This window comes from Sorex fumeus, unplaced genomic scaffold, assembly GCF_029834395.1.
Source record: "Sorex fumeus unplaced genomic scaffold, SorFum_2.1 ptg000098l, whole genome shotgun sequence".
Taxonomy (NCBI): Eukaryota; Metazoa; Chordata; class Mammalia; order Eulipotyphla; family Soricidae; genus Sorex; species Sorex fumeus.
Genome location: NW_026606155.1, coordinates 29,925,543 through 29,948,053, shown reverse-complemented (window position 1 = coordinate 29,948,053; position 22,511 = coordinate 29,925,543). Strand labels below are relative to the sequence as shown.

The window sequence follows — 22,511 nt, the reverse complement described above, 5'->3', positions numbered from 1 at the left end:
GATCTTATATATATGCATCAAGTGCTCTACCACTTGAGTCATGTCCCCTGGCCTTCCGTCATTATATTTTAAATCTGTTAGGATTCTACCAAATGAAGTTATCTAGACTGGGATCCCATGTTAGTGTTAGAGGGCAAAGAAGACCTGTTGGATAATTTTAAATTCTGATTTTGATCTTTCATTAGAAATTGGGCTATTGAGATTATTTACATTTTTAAAAATTTGGACAAATTTAATTTTTAATTTTCTGGGACTTTTGTTTGCTAAGATATATTTTTCAAGGGATATGTTCATTTGCCAGCATTTCCATTTGCCAGCATAGCACTGTCGCGCCGTCCTCCCATTGTTCATTGATTTGCTCGAGCAGGCACCAATAACGTCTCCATTGTGAGAGTTGTTACTGTTTTTGGCATATCAAATATGCCACAGGGAGCTTACCAGGCTCTGCCTTGCAGGATATATAAGCATAAAGAATTTAATTTTTAATCTTCTGGGATTTTGTTTGCTAAGATATAGTTTTCAAGAGGTGTGGTCATTTGCCAGCATTTCCAAATGTATTAGCATAAAGATAATTGTAATATCTTTCAAATTTTTTTCATACTTGCAATATCTTGTTATGGTGTTCCCTTTCCATTCTTGTGGATTTTTTGTGTTTTATTCTTTTATCTTGCTAAGAATATATTCATTTACCTTTTCAAGGAGATAAGTTTTGCAACCCCTTTTATATTTTTTTTAGATTTTACAGATTTTATAGATTCTTCACTCTGAATTTGATAAAAATTTCCTCTCGCTATCTTTGGATATTCTACTGTTTATTTAAAAAAAGGGTTTTTCAGAAAAATCTTTTCTGTTGATTTTAAACCTTGCTTCTTTAAACTGTTGATTTTAAATAATATAAAATACATGCCTAGAATCTATTTTAACATTAACTGTCTTGCTTAGCAGTTTTAACTTGTACCCCACAAGTTTTAGTAACGTCCTATTTTAATTCTTATATAATTAGATGTATTTTCAAGTTTCATTTGATTAATTTTCTTTGAGTCACAGATCATTTAGGAGTGTGTTGCTGAATTTCTAACTGGGGTTATTCTTCTTACCTATTTTTGAGTTATAGTTTGTTCCTCAGCAAATAGAATATTATTCCAATTCTTTGAAATTTATTAACTGGATCATCAATTTTTTTCAGGGTTCCCTCCCAGTTGTGCTTGCGACCCCAGGGGTCGTTCCCAGTGATACTGGGCCCTGCAGTGGTGCTTGACATCTAGGGGCTGGGCCCAGTGCAGTGCTTCTGTCCAGCAGTGCTTGGGCTATACCTGGCTCTTCTTAGGGCTGCTATCTGGTGTCTGGAATTGAATTTGGAGCCTCTTGCATCCATCATTTCCAGTTGTCTTCCTAGCCCTGTAGCTAATGACTTTTGTTGGTGAATACTTGAAGAAATAAAAAAAAAATTGCTGCTGTTGGATGTTCTCTTCTATACATTTCAATTAAGTTAGGTTGGTACTAGTATTTTCTGAATTTATATAGATTTATCAGGGCGGAAAATTGGGCCACATATAGTGGTTCTCAGGGGCTACGGACCCTGCACAGGGGTTACTCTTGGTTGTGCTCAGGAGATAGAGCCAGGGTTGACCACTTGGAAGACAAGAGCTTAAACTGCTGTGCTCTCTTTCCCCCTTATAAATTTTTAAGTTCTTTAAAAAAATTAATAATAAGGTTATCATTAATCCAACACATGTGGATCTATTTCCTTTTACCTCTGTTAGTTTTTGTTTTATAAATCGTAAACATACTGCTTTTTATTTTTTATAAAGATTGGTTTTTATGAGTTGAGGACTATTTTCTGGTATTAACGCTAATTGACATTATTAAATGTCTTTGTTTATCTTTAGTAATACATTTTTGGCTATAATATCAACTTTATTTGGCATTAATAGTGCAGTACAAACTTTCTTTTTGATAGTATTTTTCATTAATTTTTTTAACCTTATTTTCTTATATTAAATTTAAACTTAAGGAACTAGAGATAATTCAGAGCATAAGATGTTAGCCTTGGGCTGGAGTGATAGTAGAGCGGCGAGAGCATTTGCCTTGGCAGGCAGACCCGGGTTCAATCACCCACATCCATCCCATATGGTCCCCCGAGCAATGCCAGGAGTAATCTCTGAGTGAAAAACCAAGAATAACCACTTTCATCTCAGGTGTTACCCAAAAAGCAAAAAATAAAATTAAAAGATGTTTGTATACAAACGGGTATCCTGACTCGATGCCTGGCACCACATATGGTCCTGTGAGCATGGCTACAAAGCCACAAATAACCCAGAATTCTCCAGGGTGTAGCCCCCAAATCAAAATGTAATAAATTAGTAAATATGAACTTAAGTATTTTTAAGCGTTTCTTATAATAATAAAGTTGGATCTTGCTGTTTTGCCATCTGGTAATGTCAATTTTTAGGTTTTATTTTGTCTATTTATATTTAATATAATTACTGGTAGCACAGTGGTGGAACATTTGTTTCATATTTCTGAGGCCCTAGTATCCCTGATATTCCCAAACTAATTTTTTTCCAAACTAAATTTTTAAGAAGCTGGAGCGATAGCACAGCGGGTAGGGCGTTTGCCTTACAAGCGGCCAACATGGCCGACCCGAGTTCGATTCCTCCGCCCCTCTCGGAGAGCCCGGCAAGCTACCGAGAGTATTCGATATGCCAGACACAGTAACAACAAAGTCTCCCATGGAGACGTTACTGGGCCCGCTCGAGCAAATCGATGATCAACGGGAGGGCCTTTACCTTTACCTTTACCTTAATACAATTACTGAATTTATTTTTTTTCCACTTGTACTAATTTTTTAGTCCATGTTTCCTCTTTGTTGCTTTCTTTTAATTACGTTTATGCCAAATACAGTAACAATTGTCACAATGGAGATGTTACCAGGCCCGCTTGAGCAAATCAATGAACAATGGGAGGACAGTACTATTTTATTTATTTTTACATTTTTAAAAAAAATTTTTATTGAGTCACCGTGAGATACAGTTACAGACTTCCAAACTTTCATGATTGCATTTCAGTCAAACAATGTTCACGTATTCACGTACTCATCTCTCCAGCAGTGCCCATTCTCTACCACCAATGTTCCCAGTATCCCTCCCCCAACTCTCACCCGTTCTCACCCCCTTCCTTTGTGGCAGACACATTTCCTCTTACTCTCTATGTCCTTTTTGTTGTGATGGTTTGCAATACAGGTATCAGGAGGCTATCATGTTTGGTCCATAGTCTATTTTCAGCACTCACCTACTATCCTGAGCGATCCCTCCAACCATTGTTTACTTAGTGCTCCTTTCTCCATCCCAGCTATCTTTTTCCCCAATGCACGAGATCAACTTCCAAGCTGTGAGGCAATCCTCCTGACCCTTATTTCTACTGTCCTTAGGTGTTAGTCTTCTGTTACAGTACTTTATATTTCACAAATGAGTGCAGTCATTCTGTGTTTATCCCTCTCTTTCTGACTCATTTCACTGAGCATGATACTCTCCATGTTGATTCATTTATATGCAAATTTCATGGTTTCATTTTTTCTAACAGCTGCATAGTATTCCATTGTGTAGATATACCAAAGTTTCTTTAACCAGTCATCTGTTCTTGGGCACTCTGGTTTTCTCCAGATTCTGGCTTACTATTTTATTTTTTGCTTATAAATGATTTCTACATATACATTTATTCTTTTAATATTGCCTTCAGTTTTTTAAAACATATTTTCACTAAATTATTTTTAAATAATTTTGTTATTTCTGGAGCAATGCAAGAATTTTATCCTCCTTAAATCTATCGCTCATCTTTATTACCTCAATACACATTTGTTATTTTTATTTTCAAGTAATTTAGTCCACGTATATTAAAGGCTGCATATTTTGCTATTAAAATTTTGAGTTAATTTATTATATATCTTCATAATTGGGCATGCATTTTTTTTTCTAATGTTCTTTATTTCTTCCTGCAGTTCTGTTCTTCCTTGTTGAATCATTTCCTTCAGATTGAAGGATATCCTTAAGTATTCTTTTTTTTTATAGGTCAACAAATTTTATTAAAATCACAGTAAGACATTTTTGTAGAAGAGAGAAACTTGCTCTAAAATTTATAATTAAAATGAGAGAACAAGTATATCTAAAACAAATTTGCAAACTAACCGAAGGAATCAGTTCATCTGGTTTAAAACCTCATTACTTAGAGGACTGCAAAACTTAGGCAAATATTATTATTAAGGCAAGATATATAGATAGAGCAACAACATAAAGGGAATAAAAGAAAACACAGAAATAAACCACACAAAAAATAATTTAAAGGATAAAGTGGCATCTCTTAATGTGATCCTGGGACAATTATACATTTGTAGGTGAGAAAATGTTAACCTAAAATGCACATATTATTTAAAAATTAATTTCAAATGATTTATATATTTAAATGTAAAACTCTGAAAATTCTAGGAGAAAACAAGAGGAAATATTTGGGACTTAGAGTTTATTGTTCATAAAAGAAAAAAACAAAGAAAATAAACATTTTTAAGCAACCGATAACTAGATCCATTAGTATTTTTGTAATATAGGTTTGATGTCAATAGGATTTTTTTTTCTGAAAACATTTTTAGAATTAGTTTTTGAGGAATTTTTGCTAGGGTAGAATTTAGTTCAATAATTTTTACAATAGAATTTTAAATGTATTAAATGTATTCCATTGTTTCCATGGTCTTCATGGTTACTATTGAAAAATCAGAATTTTTTTTTTATTAGTGAAACACCATGAGGTACAGTTGTAGACTTACAAATTTTTGTGCTTGGATTTTAGTTATACAATGATCAAGTACCCATCCCTCCACCAGTGCCCATTTTCCACCACCACGGAACCCAGTATCCCTCCCACCCCACATACCCTCCATCCCACCCTGCCTCTGTGGCAGGGCATTCCCTTTTGTTCTCTCTCTCCTTTTGGGTGTTGTGGTTTGCAAAAGAGGCATTGAGTGGCAATCATGTTTGGTCTATAGTCTACTTTCAGCATGCTTCTCCCATCCTGGGAGGATCCTCCCAACACCCTTTATTTGGTGCTCCCTTCTCTATCTGAGCTCCCTTTTCCCCTAGTGTGTGTGGCTGGCCTCCAAGCCATGGAGCAAACGTCCTGATACTAATCTTGGCCACACTTGTGTGAATCAGAATTTTTAATTGAATGTATCTCTCTGGATAATTTTGGATTTCAGTTTTTCTTTTTATACTATTGACCACGATGTACCTAGATTTAGCTTTGTACTTTATTCAGCTTGAAATTCACAATTTCTTAATTCTGGTAACTGATATTATTAGTATTGGGAAATCCTCAGCAATTGTTTTGCTCTGTTTTTCTCCTAATAGCAGTTTTCTTTTTGTGGAGTCTCATATGAGTTTTATATGTCTTTTGTCATGTAATTTCTCTTTGAACTGCTTCTAATTTATTTTTTAAAATTTTATTTTCAAAGGGCTCACAGTAATTGATTACATTTAATATTTCAACACCTATCCCATCACCATTGCACCTTCCCAACATCATTATTTCAAATATTCCCACCACCTTCTAAGCCTGTTCCAAAGGCAGATGCTAAATAATTTATTTTATATTGTCTGTTATGAACAATTGACTGAAAATGACCTAAAAGATTACCTTAGAGGAAAGTGTGTGAAAATTGTTGTATCTCATCTTGGAGCCATTAAGCCCCTGTATAGAGATCACTAACATACTAGAGTTTGAGTTGTGTGTGTGTGTGTGTGTGTGTGTGTAAATAAATATATAATTCTTTTATATCAATTTTGGTTGTCTTCTACCTTACAACCCATCAACCCATCAGATGTAGTCTGCTACTCTTGGTATATCAGTGGTATCATTGTATGGGATGTCTCATGCATGCTCCTGTAATTCTAAAATTTTTTCATATGGTGCTAGTACGGGAGTTAAAATTTTTGGGGGCCTGGAGTGATAGCACAGTAGATAGGTTGTTTGCTTTGCACTTGGCTGACCCGATTTGATTCCTAGCATCCCATATGGTCCCCCAAGCACCGCCAGGAGTAATTCCTGAGTGCAGAGCCAGGAATAACGCTTGTGCATCGCTGGGTGTGGCCCAAAAAGCAAAAAAAAAAATATTTTAACTGGATGGTGATTGTGGGGTCTAAAGGCATCTCTGCAGCATGTTGTTCTCTCTTGAGATTCATTTGTGAGTCTGGATCATGGCCATTAATGTACTTAAATAGTTGTCTAGAGGTAGTTTGTGGGCGTGACTGCCAAGAAAGTGGAAGCACAGGGAAATGGGGTGAATTCCCAACTCTGGAAGCTTTAAGATTTCAGTCACAAGTCTGGTATACCTGGGTTTTTCAACAGATTCAATTTCATGTTGGGGGTGGGGGGGGTTGGCCTCAGGGCCATAAATGTCAGCTGTGAGTGTGTCGGCATTTGAATTCTGGAGGTTTGCGGTTTGCAGCTGCCTTTTCTTTTAGGACAGGTAGTAGGACATACCTGCCCCCCTCCTAGTGCCAGGATGAGATCAGCCTGTTGTGGGGTATGAAGGCATCTCTGCAGTGGTTGCTTTCTTCCGAGATTCATTTGTGAGTCTTGCTCATGGCTGTTAATGTGCTTAAAATGAACTGCTTCTAATTTAATCTATTGTTGAATTCATTGCGGTGATAAATACATTAAATTAAAAATTTCTTTTTATTCTGAAGTATCACTTTATTCCCTTGGATATTTTTTATTACTCTATAAATATTCTATTTTCATCTATCTTATGTTTCTTTATTTATGACTGTTGTATTTTCTGCTATATCTAGATGGTACCTGGATCGCCAATTTATTTTTGTTTTTAATTACTGGCCATACTTTTTACCTCTTTTTGTGTCTACTGTTATTTTATATTATTCTCTCTAATGAGGTTACAAAGGCTTCCCTTTGTTGGGAGTATATTGTCTGGCATTAATTCTTACAATCCATTACAGTGAGGAAATGGGCATGTTTGCATTGCAATTTTGGTCACAATTAGCACACTTCTATTTTTTTCTGTCTCCAGTCATAATTATTTCCAAGTCTATGTTGAAAACACTTTTCTTTTAAGATTTGAAATTGTATAGGAAAGTTAGTCTCTTACTTTTAGGTTTAGTTTAGTTTTGCTTTTTAGCAGTAAGTGTTCAATCTAGTATCTCACACATAATCCTGCCTTTGGGTGTTTTAAGCTTTGTTCTTAGACCTCCTGCCCCATGTAACAGCTAACTTTGACAATTCCAAAGAAAAGTCTAGCTGTGAGTTCAAACCTCAAGCAGGATTTTGTCTCATAATATCACAAGACTACAAGAAATTTCAGTGTTTTAAAATTTCTAAAATTCCTTGGAGCCCCAGAATTCATGAAACATGGAGAGTACTGCATATTTATTTAGTGTTTCATATCAACCTTTATAAGTAAATACCTAAAATCATTGATTTTTCCCCAAGTAAGAACATAGTTGCAGATCTTTTTTCTGGAACTTTAATTTATTTTTACTATTAGTACATCCTACTCTTGACTTTTAAATGATTATATTTGCAAGTTGCATTTGTGTGTACGTATTATAATTAATAGAAATAATAGTGTTCTCCATTGTATACATTATTATGCTTGGACTCAGAAGTACTTTACCTGGATTCAAATGGTTGAAGTTCATTTTTCCTAATGTTGATGCCATTAATTCCTACATCTAAATCTCTGGAGCTCTTCTGACTCTTGCCCTTCTAAAGACGTAGTACTTTAGGATTTCCTTTGATTTGCTGTTCTGTTTGGTTTGGGGGCCATATTCAGCAGTGTTCTAAGGCTATCCCTGGTATAATACCAGTGGAGGGTATATTACTAGTGGAGGGGAGGTTTCACACTTCTCAATTCTTGGGGGTTAGTGCAGTTCTTGGAATAAAATATGGGCCCCCTGAATGCAAAGCCTTTGATCTATCTCTATCTCTCTGGCTGCCCCTTTTGATTTTCCTTTAAACCTTTCCTCACATTCTACCCCAAGTTGGATGATTGAGGGTAAGGAGAAGTTTCTGGTGGACTGAAAATTTAAGCTCTTTGATCAATCTCTATCTCATCAACTGATAAAGTGCACCTCATAAGAGAAAGAGATTAAGATGAGATGTATAAAGATTGTGCTTGCTAAACCTATCTTATCAAAAGTTGGAAAGTAAGTCTAGAATTTAAGGGAGAAAAGACAGGGTTAAAAGAGAAAGATACCTTTTATAATAATCCATAGTGAGAAAATGTGTTAAGCAAAGTAAAAATTCCTTCTTCACATCTGAAGTGTAAAATTGGTATTCCTTTTGACAACGAATCATTGACCTATCATTGTCATGGATTTGGAGATGCAGATGTGTGGAAATAGAATTAATATATTTGTATTTGTTCTAATGTTTATAATTCAGTATTTTCCCAAAGGAAGTTATATCCTTGGAGGCAGCCATGGAAAGAGTTAGGGGGCTAGTAGTAGCATTGGGCTCAATTCGGAAATATTTTGTGTTTGATTAAAGAAGGTAGATTTTCAGGTTAATGTTGAGCATTTTTATAATTTTTTCTGAAAAGGGTCAAAGAAATTTGGGAATCTCTGGTTTTTATGAAATTCAGCAAAAGCCTAATATGGCAGAAATTTTATTTTTCATTTAAAACATTTTTTCACGGATGCAACAGTTGGTTATGTAGCAGAAAAATTTTTTAAGGTCATAATTTTTTTTAACCCTCTAATCATTATTTTTCATGGAGACAAAATGTTAGTTGGAAGTTAGTGTATTAAAATAGTTATCTTTTGCTTTTGCTCTTAAGATCTTGATTTTTCTTATTTTGTTTGTTTTGGGGCTACACTCTACAGTCCTTGGTGTTTCTCCTAGTTCAGTGCCAAGGGGTCATTCCCTGTGGTTCTTTAATGGGAATCAAGGAGACTAGGATATCAGAGCTAGGCTTCCTGCTTGCACAGAATGCTGTTGTTCCCTATCAAGGCATTACTACAGCCTCAGAGTGGTAGCAGCAATGAAAGCAGCATGACAGTAACACTATAGTAGGTACTTAAGTATATGTTTCTATATATCAGACCCTGTTCTAAGCAGTTATATGTACTGTTTCATTTTATTCTATAACAGGCTTATGAATTATGTTGTTCCATTTTCCCAATTATGTATGTAGACTGAGGAACAGTTATGTAACTATGAATCGTAAATTTGGGGTATAAACTTAAGCATTCTGGTTTTGTAATCCAGATTGTTAATCAAATATCTTTGCTGCCTAAGTAACTCTAATGGCACAGAAATACATGTCACAACCCTTTTTCTAACACCTTTTATTTTGTGTTCAGACCATAGAACATTAATAGACCATTAAAACTCGTTTGCTATCAGACTCCTTTCCTCTCTGTTTAGCATTGAACAGATTTTAGAACAAAGGGAAAATATCAGATAAAGAAGAGGCATTACCAAGAAAAACATCCTAATTATTTTTTTGTCTTTCGGGTTTCTTTTTTGGATGAAGGTGGGTAATATTTGAGCTCCCAACCAGGCTGGTGGTTATGAGGACCTGCGGATGTAGTGCTGCTCAAAGCCTTGATCTGAAGATTATCTGGGACACCCCAGTAGTACTTGCAGTCTTCCAGGCCTATACCCAGAGATGCCTTGGGGACTGTGTGATGCCAGGGATGAAAGTGGGTTCACCTACATACAAGCCATATGCTTTAATATACCTCATAGTATTTCTTTTTACCCCAAAATACCAATATTTGACACGCAAGCACGTGACTGTCAAATTCATGAGACAAAAATATGTGAGGTGAGCAAAGTATAAAATCACTATTTAGCTAGAGACTAACACTTCAGTAATCAAGCAAGAATGAATTTAGTAAGTGTATATTTGATCTGTACATCATTTCATTAAAATACAGCCTAAATTCACATTTACAGAATATTATATCCAGCAGTGTACAAAACTCATTATTGAAAAGCCTCCAATTCTGATATACTCTGGGTTAGGGTTTTTAAAGTTTCTTAGAGGTTGTTTGGAGTAATAGTGAAGGCTGATGCATATTAAGAGTTGGGGCAGGAAGAAGCATTAGATTGTAGAAATATCATTAAAATCCATTCTGTGGAGAAGATTGATTTTTTTTTTTCTTTCCAACCTCTGCTCATTTTCTGCTTTCAACAAAGATGATTCAAGGGCTGAATTGTGGCCAAATGGTAGAGTGTATGTCTTGCATGTGTGAAACCCTGGGTTCAATCCCTGATTTGGCAATAAAAAAAAATCAATAAAAGCCAGCAATATTGAATATAGGGTATGATCATGTATTTTCATGTCTTATAATTTCATCATTCATATTAACAAGTTCATATAAGATGTCAAAATCATCTATCTCCAAGCAGAGGCAATTACATTAACTTTTAGTAATTTGGAAGTAGTACGTGTGTAGGATTTCTTGAGCTAGTTATGTGATTCCGAAGAGCAAAATAGCCACTAGAATATTTTATACCTCCTAATTTTTTTAAAAGTATTATAAGGGGCTGAAGCAATAGCACAGGAGGTAGGGCGTTTGCCTTGTACGCGGCCAACCTGGGTTTGATTTTCAGCATCCCATATGGTTCCCTGAGCACCGCCAGGAGTAATTCCTGAGTGCAGTGAGCCAGGAGTAACCCCTGTGCAATGCCGGGTGTGACCCAAAAAGCAAGAAAAAAAGGTATTATAAATAAGAAGGAAATAATAAAGCTTACTGAAAGTCACTGTGGAGTAAAAAGTGGTGAATCAAGTTTGATGATTTATTTTAGGTTGTTTCGAGCTAATTAAATAATAAAATTCATCTGATTAAATTTATACTGTTAAACTCTTGTATTAGTTTTATCTTGTTATGCAAAAACTTATAAAAAAATTAGTATAAAACAGGGCTGGAGCACTAGCACAGCGGGTAGGACATTTGCCATGCACGCGGCCAACCCGGGTTCGATTCCCAGCATCCCATATGGTCCTCTGAGCACCACCAGGGTTAATTCCTGAGTGCAGAGCTAGGAGAAACCCCTGTGCATCGCCGGGCGTGACCTAAAAAAGCAAAAAAAAAAAAATGGTATAAAACAACATGAATTACATACAGATCTGTAGACTTCACCGCTTGGCTGCTACCTCTACTTTGCAGTTTCTCACTAGATTTCTGAAAGTGTTGGCTAGGTCTATGTTTTCATCTCAGAATTAATTGGAAAGATTAACAAAATCACCTGGTTGTTAGCAGAATTCACTGACTTATTGGTTATTGGATTGAGGACCTTAGTTTCTTGCTATCTCTTGCAGACTGCATGTAGTCTAGCGAATAAGAGAATATGATATCAAAGTAAATTTTTACCTTTTTTTTTATAAGACAGTTACAGAAGCTGTGCTTACCCTTTTAAGTAAATTATAGGTCTCACCCACACAGGGAGGGGATTTATCAAGGACTTGATTACCAAAAGTCATAGATTTATGGAGGTGTCTCAGAACCAACCCTCTACAACAGGCTAATTCTATTTAGCATGCTTTATTGTATTTAATAATAATCATAATGACACTGTGACATTGTCCTCCCGTTGTTCATCAATTTGCTGGAGCGGGCCCAGTAATGTATCCATTGAAGACTTTGTTGTTACTGTGTCTGGCATATCGAATACATCACGGGTAGCTTGCCAGGCTCTGCCATGCTGGCGAGATACTCTCAGTAGCTTGCCGGGCTCTTCGAGAGGGGCGGAGGAATCGAACTCGGGTCAGCCATGTTGGCTGCGTGCAAGGCAAACGCCCTACCTCTGTGCTATCGCTCCAGCCCAATAATCATAATAACATTCAAATTCTCCTTGAGCACCAACATGTTTTCTTATTTAGAAATAAAACATTTTTGTATAGATCACTTGGTTTTTTAGTGCTAAAAGCCATGTAAGATCCTAAACAGTCTGACAATAGGAAGTGTAATAGTGAAATTTTTACACTTTAAAAAAAAACTAAATTTTTTAAAAACAAAATTTGACAAGTTTTAAATGTTGCTTTTTGTGGACTTTTAAAAGTTGCACAGATGAGATATGAGACATTCTTACATGAAGCAGATTGCTCAACTAGTTATTGATTTGCACTACTGTTTTAGACAAAACATTCTGTCACTGTCAGTTTCTTTCTTTTTATGGTTTGAATATGAAGATTGAGGGGCAAATAATGGCCAAATTTGAAATACATTTTTTCAGGAGGAATAGTAGACATAACTTGAAGGTAGAGTTGTTTAACATGCTATCTTCATTTAATAAAATATTTTAAGATTAATAGATTATGTTCTTTCTATGAACGATGTCTTTAGTTGCTAGATTCTGAAAGCTACTATTCTTAGTATGAATTGTTTTCTAATAAAGAGTTTTTTTCTCTTTCCTCCCTCCCTTTATCCCTTCTTTTTCTCTTTCCTTTTTTTAATGTAATGTTCCAGAATCACATATGAATTATAATGCTCAAGGCTACAAATTGTGGCTAAAAATTATTTACCCATTGTATTAAAATCATTTATCTTTGTTATACTGTCAATTTCCCAGTCCTACCTTCCGTCAAAATGGAAATAATTGAATATAGCAAGAGTAAGATTATAAGACTGACTTTAAATTACTGTACTCAGTAATTAAAAGTTGTTATTTTTTCCTCCACCCCCCCCCCCCTTTTTTTCTTTTAGTGCCAGGGATCGAGCCCAGGACCTCACACATGCAAGGCAAGTGTTTTACCATTGAACTATATCCCCAACCCTTATAGTTATTTTGAACTTGCCTTTAATTTTATTTTTTTTATATAGTATCCCTGTAATCTTCTGTATACATGTTTTATCTTTTGTCATGAATTTTAAAGATCTAGGTACAAAAAGACATGTTTGTGAATGGTCTATCCTTTTATTCATGTAATGACAAGTTGATTATCACTGTTTACTTGGAAGTAGGTCTTTCTGATGAATACTATTCTGTTTTCAGAATGTAATATAATTATACATTGGGATTAATAAGTTGGACGCATGTATGATACTTTTTATATTAACAATTACAAGCTATTAAAATACGAATGGAATATGTGTTTATATATTATATCAGATATTCTTAGAGTGGGATGTGGTTGTATTCATTTTTACTGAGCTTTGATAAGTTTTGGCAAACTGTGACCAGTGGGATAAATCCCAGCTCTCCCTTGTGTTTTCTTTTATTTTAATGGCTTATACGCTAAAATTGGTTTTACATTTTTAAATGATTGGAGGGAAAAAGGAAAATAGTCAAGAGACAGCATATAGCCAAAAAGCCTAAACTATGCTGCCTTAGCTTTTATACAAAGTTTATAGACCAAAAGTATTTGTAAACCAGGAGTCCTTACTATTAGCCCTTGTGTCATAATTTTTGACGTAATATTTTACATGTGAGTATGGAGATACTTTGAAAGCAAATCAAGTTCCATTTTTAGTACTATTTTTAGGTGTTTGCTGATTTTACTATAGATCTTCATAAACTTACTTGAACCTCTGATTTCAACTTTAAGTTTTTGCGTTCAGTTGTACTAGTTTTCTGTTTGCCTCCTTGTATTTAAGAGCTGAGTTTTTTTTTTTTTTTTTAGGCACTTAATCTTTCTGTTTTGGTGGATTTTGGGTCACACCCACATTAGTACTTACTTTGCTCTGGGATCCGTGGTGCTATGGATCAAACCTGGGCAGGGCGAGAAAGGCAAGCTCCCTGACCATTGTACTATCTTTCTGACTTCCACTTAATCTTTCTGATACTCAGTTTTTTTCACATTTAAAATACAATAATTATTTTCTGTTTTGCACAGTTAAGTTTTAAATGATAGTTTAAAAAAATCCATAAAAATTCCTTTGTATTAGTAGTTTGTCAAAAAATAGTAGATTGTTAATCACCGTTGGATATTTAAACTTTATCAACATATAATTTTATAGACTTCAGAATACTTGTTTTCAGATTTTCTAAAAGAGGAAGAGGATTATGTCATATTTAGCACAAAGGATTAGAACCCAGAAATTCACTTATTCTTGAGTCACTGTATGGTCCTAGAAAATTTCTAGCCTTGGTGGTGCTAGAATGTAAAACTGTTGAGAAATTCCTTGGAAAGATGATTGCATTAGCTAAATTGTATGTGTTTACAAAAACAAAATAGTTAAAATTATAAATTAGGTCAAATAGGTACAGTGAATGTGCTTTTTTCTTATAAATTAACGCTCATGAGTGAAATATATGATTTTTTTGTTTGTTTTGTTTTTAGCTTTTTGGGTCACACCCAGTGATGCTCAGGAGTTACTCCTACCTCTGCACTCAGGAATTATTCCTGGCTGTGCTTGGGGGATCATATGAATGCTGGTAATCGAACCTGGGTCAGCTGTATGCAAGGCAAAGGCCCTACCCGCTGTACTATTGTTTCAGCCACTGAAATATATGAGTTTCTTTGAGATGATTATGCTTTTAGATATGGATATTATAATTATCCACCATAAGCTTTATTTGAAGTATAGGGATTTTTAATCCTGTATTCTTTTATGTTTGTGAAGCTAATAATGGCTTTAAGTACATTGATAATTGAAATAAATAACCACAAGAAATATGACCATAGAAATTAGTCACTTCCAATGACTTGATATAGAGATGGTATGTAATCTGTTGAGAATTGTTTGGGGACAAAACTTTTTTGGGTGATTTGGGTGAAATTTTGTTTTTCTAAAGATTTTTGTTTTTAATGTCATTGACATTTTAGAATTCACTTATGAAATGGTTATTGGATAAATTGGTATTCTAAACTGTCTGAAAGAGAATAAGAGAATTCATATTAGAATTAACCTGTGAATTATAATGGGTAGAAGGAAGTATAGTATAAAATTGCTCACTGCTTTTCTTGTTTTTGCTAGTTCAAGTAAATCCATTTGATTTTTATCTAGTATTTTTAAATCTCAAAATGTTTAGAAATATGTTGTATGGCAGAGATTTCATATAAGAAATATGTAAGATTTCTAATATGGATTAGACATTAAGAAGTACTTAATAGAGAATGTGCTTTCTGCAAATAAAGACAAAAGGAACACTCAGAAGTACACTTTAATGTTATTTCTTGTTTACATTAATTTGCACCTCAAAAGTATCTTTTTTACCACATGATATGTAGAAAAGCTAATTGACTTAATCATTTTATTCCAACTTAGTAGCTGTAGTAGGAAAATTTTCTCTTTCAAAATGGTATAAAGTAGTATTATATTCTCAGTACATTGTCAATGCAGACATTTTAAAAATAATTATTTAAATGTATCATCTTTTAAGTATTAATTCATAACAATATAGAATTTGATAATCTGCAAAATATAGTATTTTTAATTACAGTAGGTTTTTGATACGTATAATCAGAGGTTACCATATGCCAAAATAATAAATTACCTATTTAAATCATGACATCTCTAGATTATATAGATACACCTGTATAAGCCTCTAGATTAATATCTGTTAAATTTACCCATAGTAATAGCTTAGAATTGTATAAATAAAAATGACTTGTTTAACATGTTTCTCATTAATATTTATTAATAAATTTATTAATATTTATTATTATTAATATTATGTGGGTCATAGATCTCTAGGAAGAAAGTAGATGCTTTAAGTTTAGATTTAAGTTCTCCATTTAGGGCTGGCGTGATAGCGCAGTGTGTAGGGCATTTGCCTTGCACGTAGCTGACCCGGGTTCGATTCTCAGCATCACATATGGTCTCCTGAGTTCCGCCAGGAGTTATTCCTGAGTGCAGAGCCAGGAGTAACCCCTGTGCATTGCCAGGTTTGACCCAAAAAGCAAAAATAAATAAATAAGTTCTCCATTTATTTGGTCAATCATATATAAACTTATTATTGGGATTTGTGTAGTCAGAATAGGAATAGATATAATTACCCAAACCTAACTCTTTAAGACTGTTAGAATACATGATTGAACACAAACTGCCTGAATATTTGTTTGCATAAGATAGTGTCTTGCATAACCTAAGCTCATTTCTTATTCTACCGTAATACTTTCATACCTCGGACCAATGTTTCCTTCTTGAGAGAAGTTATATAATCTTGCCTTGTCATTTAAGGGGATTTGTAGAAATTATGTGAGGTACTAGTTCCTGAACCAAGGTCATATAAGTAAAGCCTTATCCTGGGACACCTGAGAAGAAAAAAACATTTCAAGTTACTTCAGTATTAAATAGGGCTCATCTTCCCAGTATCATAATTGTGTGTTTCCCTCTATACTATTGATAGTGCTGCATAGCACATACATGTACTCATACATACAAAATTGTTGCAAACCAACCTAAGACAATTAATTATTATTTTTTTTAAAAAAAACATATATTAGTAGCTTCCAAAAACTGGAGGTCTGTAAGGAAGGTAGTTTTCCTTCCCCATATTGTGTCAATGCTTAATATGTGATAGTGAAACCAAGTCTCAAATTGAATTCTGCCACACATGTAAACAATATTAAGTAGATGGGAAAACAGACAGTTATTTTTTTTAATTTTTATTAGTGAGACACCATGAGGTACAGTTGTAGATTTACAAATTTTTGTGCTTCGGTTTCAATTATACAATGATCAAATTTTACCCATCCCTCCACCAGTGCCCATTTTCCACCACCACGGATCCCAGTATTCCTCCCACTCCCCATCCCCCCTATCCCACCCTGCCTCTGTGGGAGGGCATTCCCTTTTGTTCTCTCTCTCTCCTGTTGGGTGTTTTGGTTTGCAAAAGAGGCAATGGGTGGCAATCATGTCAGACAATTATTTTTTAACCCCAATGAAGTCCAGGATTGCACTTTCTCCTTTTAGGGGTTTTTGCTTATTTGTGAATGAATCACTTGAGTGAGTTGTGACATTATTCTAGCAGAATCTGATCAATCTTTTGTTCATGTGTTAAGGAATATCTAAATCAGCTCAAGGAACTAATTTGTTTATTTGCTTATTTTTTGTGGGGTGAGGTGCTTGGGGTGGTTCTCAAGATAATCCCAGCAGTGCTTGGGGATCATACAAGGACAACTAGGTTGGCTGCATGCAAGGCAAGTGCTTTACCCACTATACTCTCTCTGTGGTCATTCAGAACCTATGCCCAATATTCCATTCTAAAGAGTAGTGACTACTGGTTTTATTAAAATTTTATTAAAATTTTGCATATTCCAAGAGTTATTTACAGGATGCAGGAGATAGCAAGCAACAAGGTCTTGCCTTGCATTCTGCTGACTTTGTTCAGTTCCTCGCACCACAGAAGGTCATACAGCATTGCTAGGAGTGATCCCTGAACACAGAGGTTGGAATAATCCCTGAGCATAGCTGCATGTGACCCAAAAAACCAAAACTCCCCAACCAAACTGTTTGTTCACAAAGTGCCATTTCATAATTCTAGAATTGTTATGTATATTGAATTAATCTTACTAATAAAATTATATTTCTTGAGTTTATTAAGAAGCCAACTAATAAAAAACTGCCTCATTTTGATTGGAAATAAAGTTGACTAGACTTAATATTGCTATTGCTTTGGTGATTAAGGCTTCTCCCTCTTTTAATCCTAACCCTCCTCACCTGATTTATTGAGATTGTCTTTGTATACACTTAAGATGTACAGTATGAGGGTTATTTAAAACACTATTGCTTCGCATAGTCACTATTTGGGAATGTGATGAGGACTTTTAAGATTTTTTTCTTAGCAACTTTCAAGTACATAACATAGGGCTGGAGAGATAGTACATTGCGTAAACTGCTTGCCTTGCACACTCCTGACCTGGGTTTGATTCAGTCCCCTAAGATGTGTCAAGAGTGATCCTTGAGTGCAGAGCCAAGAGTAAACCCTGAGCACTGTCAGATGGTGACCAAAAGCCAATCCCAAATAAGAAAACTATATATGTTTATGTGTGTGTGTAGTTCATTATTATTCACCAGTCACCATACTATACATTAGATTCCCAGAGCCAGAGTTTATTTTATAGCTGAAAGTCTGTTCCTTTTTGCTCACTAATTTATTCCATAGCATCTACATAAGATGCATGTACAGAAGCTATATATTAACATTGCAGGTTACCAGTAAGAAATATTAGTCATGAAAACGCTACCGATGTTTAAGGCAGTTTTAGGATGTGTGACTAGATGCAGTATTAATATTAAAGACAATATTGGGGTTAATATTTAGTTGAAATATTGCTATAGGATCTATATATCTTATTTATTTATTTATTTTGCTTTTTGGGTTATACCCAGTGATGCTCAGGGGTTACTCCTAGTTCTGCACTCAGGAATTACTCTTGGTGGTACTGGGAATCGAACCCGGGTAGGCCAGGTGTGAGGCAAACTCCCTACCCTGTGCTATAGCTCCAGTCCCAGGACCTATATATCTTAATCAGAGTTGGGAAAGGGCATCATTGATACTGTATACACTGAATTATAATGTGAAAACTTGATTATATTATTATTTATTATATATTATATACATATATGTGTATATACGTGTGTCAGACTTAAAAGTTTGAATGGTTGTTTAAAATTACAATGTTAATAACATCTAAGGACTATAGAATTTCTGATCTTTTCATTTCCAATTAGTCTTTGAAAGGAAGGACAGATCAAGGTGAGCCTCCAGTGTTATTAATTGCATTTGCATTGCACATGTTGTCACCATCTGCTTTATCTTACCTAAAAGTGTAATAGTAAACTCATTGAGCTAATTACATATCATTTGAGACACTGTCATTGATCCTTATTAGTCATTAAGATAGTGCTGATTACATTGTATGTATCCATATAAAATTATACTCATAGTTCTTGAATACATTTTGTTCTTTCATACTGCTTTTCCTTTATTCTTGCTCTTTATTCTGCATAAAACTCTGTCTTTTCTTATCCAAAATCTCTTAAGTTTTAGAACAGCTTAAGCTATGGCTTTCCCTTAAGGCTCCTTAGCTACACCAGATATCACTTTACTCTCTTTTGCTGTCCTTTAGTCCAGTCTTACCAGGGTGTAGAAAGTGACTCAGTGGTAAACGATGTGCATGATCCTAGATTCGATTTCTGGCGTCACCCAAAAATCCAGAAACCAAAAAAAATTTCATACTAAATTATAGCTTGTTACATGCACTTTTATTCATATTTCATACTTGATTTTCCACCAGCTTTTGAACTATGAGAGCAGTTATTCGAATTCATGCTTAATACCTTATAAGTACCTGGTTTGTATCAAGCACTTAGAAAAAATGTTTTTGCTTTTTTGGAGGGTGGGTCACACCCAGTGATGCACAGGGGTTACTCCTGGCTCATGCACTCAGGAGTTACCCCTGGCGGTGCTTTAGGGACCATATGGGATGCGGGTAATCAAACCTGGGTCGGCCGTGTGCAAGGCAAATGCCCTACCCGCTGTGCTATCGCTCCAGCCCCCCCCCAAAAGAATTGGTTGTGATCCTTAGTTGCATGGACATATCATATTATCAGGTTTTCTTTTTCTTGCTCCTCTTTTTTCTCTGTGTCTCCGTATTTCTCATCAGCCCCTTAATCTGTCTTTCCTTGCCTTTCCCCTTCTAAGTTTTCTTCAGTGACGTACAGAAGAAGGATACTTTTTAGCAGTAGTTCCTTTGAAAAGAATGTCATAGAATCTGTTAATGGTCATTCCTGTTCTTACAGATAATCAGGGTAGGTTTGTTTATGTTAAATCACTTTTTTTTTTTAAAAGAATTTTATTTCATTAGAAGTCACGGTCCTCCCATTATTCAGCGATTTGCTCGAGCGGGCCCAGTAACGTCTCTATCATGAGTCTTGTTGTTACTGTGTTTGGCATATCAAATACATCACGGGGAGCTTGCCAGGCTCTGCTGTGAGGGCGAGATACTCTCGGTAGCTTGCCGGGCTCTCCGAGAGGGGCGGAGGAATCGAACTCAGGTAGGCCATGTTGGCTGCGTGCAAGGCAAACGCCCTACCCGCTGTGCTATATTAGAAACTTAGTAAATATTTCAGTTCATTAATATCATTATTCAATTGCTTGCATATGAAAGAAATAAGGGATAATGGAGCTAACCTGAAATTTTTCACACTTATAATTCTACAGTGAAACCAGTGCATGAATTATTGGTCAACAAAGTAAATTTTTTAATAGTTACTTAAACATAAAAATAGTTCTAATACTTTGCAGTTGGCCATATGATGAATTATTCTTTCATAAAAATAGTTATATGAGAAGACCCATTTCAGGATTTTAGAAAACCGTTGAGATGCAGAATTCCAGGCTCTGTGCAGGGAGGCTTTCTGAGAGGAGAGGTGGACCCTGGGAAGAGAGACTTCACTAGTGTTTGAACCAGTGCCCTGCACTGGGCTGTTTTACTCGGGGCGCCCCAAGGGGCACGGGTGAGACCTCTCCCTGCTCCAAGGGGCCCAGCCCCGGCAGCCAAAAACCTCCAGGAATTCAACCGCTGTCCTGCTCATGGCCCCTCTCCACATACTCGGGGCTGAGCTTCATCCATGAGTGAACCTTTCCCTGGACCGCATGACTCTTCATAGGACACACCCTAACCCTACTCATAGTCCAAAAGTACTGCACCACATTTGGTAGGATTCAGAGTATGAGGCAACCAACCTTAGAAAGAAATAATATATTATTTCGGTTTTGCTTTGGGGCAGTCATTGGGTGTTGGGATGAAAACACATGAAATATGGTGGTGGGAAGGTGTAATGGTGGTGGGATTGGTGTTTGAATATCAAATGTAATCAAATATTGTGAACTACTTTATAATTTTTTTTTAAAAAAGAACAAAGGTCCTCTGAGGAATATCAAAAGAAGACCATCTACAGCTCTTAGCTCTCCGCACTAGGCAGCCAGCCTAGTGATGGGCTAGGAGGCGGGGCAGTGCATAGTTTGGGATAACTATATATAAACATGGCAGAAGAAGAGGTGTTCGCATGTCTCCTGAAATCTCTTAAGAGATTTCATGCTTTAATGTTTTAATGCCTATTTTCCCTTTGGTTCTCTTCATTCTGGAGAAGTTTGTGTTCTTTCTTAAGCATATCTCTTTATCTACCTTTCTCCTTTCCTCCCCTTTTTTCTCTAAATATTTTTCCCTTAAAAAATAAAATAATTGAATGAATATATTTACTTTTTATTTTCTTTTCAATTTTTATTTAGGTACATAGATTTTCTATTAACAGTTTTAGGCACACACTGTTAACCACACCGTATAATGATGTTAGCATCCCTCTACAAATGTCTCAAGGTTTCTTCAACCCCCACCCAATCTCACCTTAATAAATTCATTAAAAAATCATTTTTTTTGAGTCACATGCTTTCAATAATGTTGACACTGATGGTTTTGATATACATCCCTAAAGTGTTCAGACACTCAGCCAGTATCTTTGTTATCTCCAGTTGTTCTTTCTCCCATCTCTCCCCCACTTACTTTCCACTCTTAGTTCTGTAATCCATTCAAAGGTTTATCATGGTATACCTCCCATTCCCTTACCTTATTACTTATTACTTATTACCTTATTACTCTATCGCTAGAGCGATAGCACAGCGGGTAGGGCGTTCGCCTTACACGCGGCCAACATGGCCAACCCGAGTTTAATTCCTCCGCCCCTCTCGGAGAGCCCGGCAAGCTACCGAGAGTATTTGATATGCCAGACACAGTAACAACAAAGTCTCCAATGGAGACGTTACTGGGCCCGCTCGAGCAAATCGACGATCAACGGGAGGCCTTTACCTTTACCTTTTATTACTCTATATACCACTGATGAGTGAGATCATCGGTATATGTGTTCCCCTCTAACTTATATTTTATATAGACATTTGTTACTTAAGTCTAGGATTAGTTTTAGCTATTTCATTTTGAAGAAACTCTTGATTTTTGGTGTTAATAGTTGATGTGACTTTACCTTGATGTATCTATCACTTGTTATTGTTTTCAGTAAAAGGGAAAAATGTTGATTCAAATTTAGGTTGAAGTATGTAAGAATCATGAAAAGGATATGGGATTCTACTTCTGAGAGCTTATAATACTTTTGAACTTCAACTTTCTTGTTCTGACAGTGGCTTTAACCTTCAGCCAGGCAGCAAGGTGATCTACATGTAAAGTACCAGTCTTTGAAGGAAGTATCCCATAAGTGTTGGTAAATTTTTACCTCATTGGTGTTTTGACCGGATTAATTAACATTAGCAAATCAACTTGGCACCAGTGGATGAAGATAGTTAAATTATTGAAGTTTCAAATAGTTTATGATTTCACAAACTATGTTGTTACTTGTATTGTTACTATTTGGTGCCATCAGGAGAGCTCACGGGTATCTTTAGATTTTCTTGGCCTTAAATTTTTTTTTTTTTTTTTAGATTTTTATTAGTGAAACACCATGAGGTACAGTTGTAGATTTACAAATTTTTGTACTTGGGTTTCAGTTATACAATGATCAAATACCCATCCCTCCACCAGTGCCCAGTCTCCAGCA

At 35.5% G+C, this 22,511-nt stretch overlaps 1 protein-coding gene across 3 annotated transcripts in view; it reads left to right on the top strand.

Annotated features, from left to right (window-relative positions):
* The window catches only part of FUT8 (fucosyltransferase 8), a 311,640-nt gene that overhangs the window by 138,571 nt on the left and 150,558 nt on the right, over positions 1 to 22,511 (top strand). For 2 of the 3 annotated variants that reach the window (XM_056133858.1, XM_056133857.1), the window contains one exon: positions 12,720 to 12,755. The exons of the other annotated variant lie outside the window; for it this stretch is intronic. In XM_056133858.1, coding sequence (XP_055989833.1) covers positions 12,720 to 12,755 — 36 coding nt within the window. The remainder of the gene's footprint in view (positions 1 to 12,719; positions 12,756 to 22,511) is intronic. 3 annotated transcript variants of the gene reach the window in all.